At 37.9% G+C, this 4,063-nt stretch overlaps 1 protein-coding gene across 1 annotated transcript in view; it reads right to left on the reverse strand.

Annotated features, from left to right (window-relative positions):
- The window catches only part of LOC130799014 (protein SUPPRESSOR OF GENE SILENCING 3), a 3,956-nt gene extending 116 nt beyond the window's left edge, over positions 1-3,840 (reverse strand). The window contains exons 1-6 of the mRNA XM_057662119.1: positions 3,667-3,840; positions 1,989-2,825; positions 1,538-1,835; positions 1,012-1,256; positions 737-894; positions 1-469 (exon numbers count right to left, since the gene is read on the reverse strand). The exon at positions 1-469 is cut by the window's left edge and continues 116 nt beyond it. Of these exons, the coding sequence (XP_057518102.1) occupies positions 229-469; positions 737-894; positions 1,012-1,256; positions 1,538-1,835; positions 1,989-2,813 (1,767 nt within the window). The 5' untranslated portion in view covers positions 2,814-2,825; positions 3,667-3,840 and the 3' untranslated portion in view covers positions 1-228. The remainder of the gene's footprint in view (positions 470-736; positions 895-1,011; positions 1,257-1,537; positions 1,836-1,988; positions 2,826-3,666) is intronic.
- Positions 3,841-4,063: the final 223 nt, after the last annotated feature.

Here is a 4,063-nt window from a genome sequence, read left to right on the forward strand (position 1 = left end):
CACTACTTGCTACTTCCAAAACCTAGGCTACTTCGTTTCTCTTTCCGAGATAAATCCTACTTGCAAATATTTTCGCCATCATGAACATCATCCCAGGGTCTATTTACATTCTTACTAGATATCCAACATTTCATTAGGTTCAATAACAGAACATGTACATCAGCCACTACTGTTTGATTGAAAATGTTTTGAACCTAGGTTACTTCATTTCACTTTCCGAGATAAATCCTACTTGCTAGCAATACCAGAAGCAACACCAACACCTATACTGGGGCGAGGAGCATAGCTCTCCATTAGCTTTGTCAACTCAGTATCAAACTCTTTTTCTAGCTTTAACTCCTCCTCCCAATGCTTCTTCTTCATCTCCATCTTTTTGTACTCATGAATCCGTATCAACTCGTCTCTCTCAGCAGCGAATTTCCCCATTTCTTCATCCTGGAACTGCTTAAATTTTGTCACCTCCTCGGCCCTAAATGAAAGGAAGGACACAACTGTTAGTGTATCTACTGCTTGCATAAAAACTCACACTTTTGCCGTATAGACTCCTAATTCCTCTTAAAAGTTATAGCAGTGTAGCAGCACAGATCATTCAAGATAAATTGACTATAAAAAATATTGGCAAAATATGGACGGCCACATTAAGAACAAACATGTATAAGGCTATAGCACATAGTAATATTGTAGTGGTAATTTGTAGAACATTATCAGCAACCTAGAATTACCCAAAATTTTGTACCTGCGCCTATAATCTTCTGTGCTTGAGGCTACTGTCCTAGACTCCTCAATCTTCTTTCGCTCCTCCTGCTGAAGCTTTTCAAAGCGGTCCTCCTTTGCAATTGTTGCATCATGGATTTGCTGGATCTGATCCTTAAAGAAGTGTTCTTGAAAATCCATCTGTAAGAATACAAATTAAAATTGTATTCTTGAGAATATTACAAACCACTAGTACCAGATAACAAATGCAAACTTATTCCAAGAGACGGCATAAGCAACGAAAATTAAGTAATATACCTCTTCCTTGTTCTCCTCATGCTTCATTTTAGTCCTCTGTCTCACAATCCGATTTTCTTCCATGGTCTTACGAAGCTTTGCAGTGACAATGTTCAAAGACTCCTCTAGGGCTTTATTGTGCCTTTGATCTTTGGCATGCTTATTCTTGAACCAAGTAAGTTGCTGATTATCCTCGCTCATTTGTTTCATAGGAATTACAACCTTCTCATGATATGACATAATATCATACTTCAGTCTTGTTTTCCCTACATAAACATGTCAAAGCCGTGGAATTATGAAGACGTTTCAAAATTAGGTAAGTTCGATGACCCAAGTCTCCATTGTCCGCTCATAATTACTTTACAATCTACAGATTAAAAAACCCATGGCATTAATGAAGCTAGACTGTAGACCAATTGCTCCAAAGGTGCACAATTTGCCAAATCAAAATTCAGCACAATGACATAATATCTAGGTACTTGGATGTACTGAAGAAGTAGTCAAAACTTGAAAATTAAAATTAAAATTAATAAAATGAACAGAAAACCTTGGCAATGCTTGTTGAACTCTTCCAAATCATCTTTTCTTGCCAAGAAGCCATACAGTTGACGCTTTCCACCAGGATAAAACAGCACCCGCCGCTGACTTTCCCATGCATTTCTTCCTGTTCCTTGTCCAAGAAAATGCTTGTGAAGTCGCTCCGCCTCGGCATACCCCACAGCTGAACTGTCAAACATCAAAACACTCATTCCACGATGCCCCTTGGGGCCATAAGAGTGTTTTGCCCTTACAGCTGCATAATCCTTGAAGTATTCTATAAGCTCTTGGTTTCCCATGCCAACCCACTAAAAAAGAACAGATTTTATAGACATAATGTTAGTAGCATAAAAAATATGACAATCACATGCAAGGGTTCATATACCTTACATGATATTTACAAGGCCATTCAACAACAATTTGAACTAGAGACAAATTAACAGAAATTCATATGATTATACCTTGTCGTTATCATCTTTGTCCAGTATAGTATTCATGATTAAAACCATGGGAGGCCAGACAATCTCATGATCTTTTTTCTCCTGCTTCAAACCCTCCCACTGCCCAAAGGATTCGCCAGCCGGCGTCACAGAGGTTCCTCTTCTCCGGAGCTCCTCATCCAAGACATCAGCAAAAGTGCGATGAAGCTTCACTCTTTGAGAACCTTTAGTTCTTGCATGTGCCAAAAGTGGTTGGAGCCCCTTGTACCAATCAATGGCTCCAGGGCCACCTTGACAAGCAGGGCAATGCCACTGCCTTTCAAGTTCATTGATTTCCTGCACTGACAAAGTTTCCAAACTATTGAAAAATTTCTTCAGCATTCTGTGCTGCTTCCTTGTCTCGTGAGTTTGAGGTCCTTCATCAGAATCAGAACCATCACTCAGCAAATACTCATCATCATCGGTCAAGTCATCCTCTTCGGAATCCACTTTCTCCTCACTCACCTGAGAATCATGCTGAATGAGGGGTGTGACTGATGATCCAGTCAAATGCTTACCATCAGGCAAGGTTGCAACCCCAGCTTGTTTCCTCTGGTCCTTGCTTGAGGTTGTCTGGGACCTTCCAGAGGCATTATTGCTATTTAAGCCAAGTCTCTGTGCTGTATCAGATTGACCCCATGCTTTGGGATGGGGGTTTTGCTGGACCCATTGTCCCCATTGTCTTCCACTATTGTTTCCAGCTTTATTTTTATTTTTCCTAGAGACTGTCTCCCAATCGTCAGAAGATCCAAGGCTGATATTCGAAACACCCTGACCGAGCTTATCAACACCTCTACCTGAACTCATCTCTTCAGCTTCCTGTCCATGAAATTTCCAATTAGCTTTTGATATACAATTAAATTACTCCAAAGAAAAGCATGCATTAACTAACAGCTTAATACCAGATCTCAAATAGCGCACAACACAAAACTTTGAGAGAACAACACATCAATTTCAACTATGCTTTAGAAGTATAAAATATTCCAAATGAAATGAAATGACAGTTATAGGAAAATGAAGATAGTTGTAGGAAAAAACACATACGGGACAATGACTGTTAAAACTAGTCATGGAAAATTAAAAATTCAGCGTGGAACAAGAATGACACCTTCAATTATTACAGAAATTGCAACAAGAAAATATCATTCACACCAGAGAAAAAAGTAAGGCTTTCATATCATTTACAAGCATGCCAGTATCTATTTGCCAACAAATGTACTTTTTTACAAAACCAATAAACATTTATCTTTAAGAATTTCTTCAGATAATCAAGTACCCCTAAAATTGAGAAGCAAAACAACAGTTAAACAAAACTCTAATATGAGAAAAAACAAGAAAAAGAAATATCTCACAAACTTAATCCTCCAAAAACCCCTTATAAAACCCACAAAATCACATGCATTACAATAAAAGACCCAGCCAAACACAAACAACCAGTAAATTCCAGGATTTAAAAGAACCACAATGAAGATCAGTGAATCGAACATAAAAAATCAAACCATAAAAGAAGACAATAAAATGGAACACAATAAAATCGAAGAACAATAAGAACGAAATACAATGATAGAACACAATAAAATCGAAGATAATTAGAAATACAAGAAATAAAAACCATAAATCAAACACAGTACAAAGAACGAAAAAAAACAAAAGATGTTACCGTTGAGCCTTGAGGGGTTGAGGGCAAATAAAAAGGCTAAAATGAAGACGGAGAACTGAAGAAGCAGTCGGCGCCTGCGCCTCTTTCCTGATTTGTTGGACAAATGAAGAGGACTAGGGTTCTTTCAAGTCTCCTACAGACTTCGTCATATGCGTGAAGTTATCTAGGGCTTATTAATTGATCTTGGGTTTTTGGTGCTGGGCCTTTATCTGTTGGGCTCTTTATTTTAATGGGAAATTGTCATCAATAAACTAACCTATGCCCTATCCCCTAGAAAATGTGAAACAAATAATCAATGTTAACAAAAAAAATTATAAAAAATGAGTTTTGAATAAACTTAATTCCAAAAATAAGTATTTTCATATTCGACCCTAAGGTCAGGTTAGTTCGCAGATAC

The sequence above is a fragment of the Amaranthus tricolor genome, chromosome 13 (assembly GCF_026212465.1).
Source record: "Amaranthus tricolor cultivar Red isolate AtriRed21 chromosome 13, ASM2621246v1, whole genome shotgun sequence".
Lineage (NCBI taxonomy): Eukaryota > Viridiplantae > Streptophyta > Magnoliopsida > Caryophyllales > Amaranthaceae > Amaranthus > Amaranthus tricolor.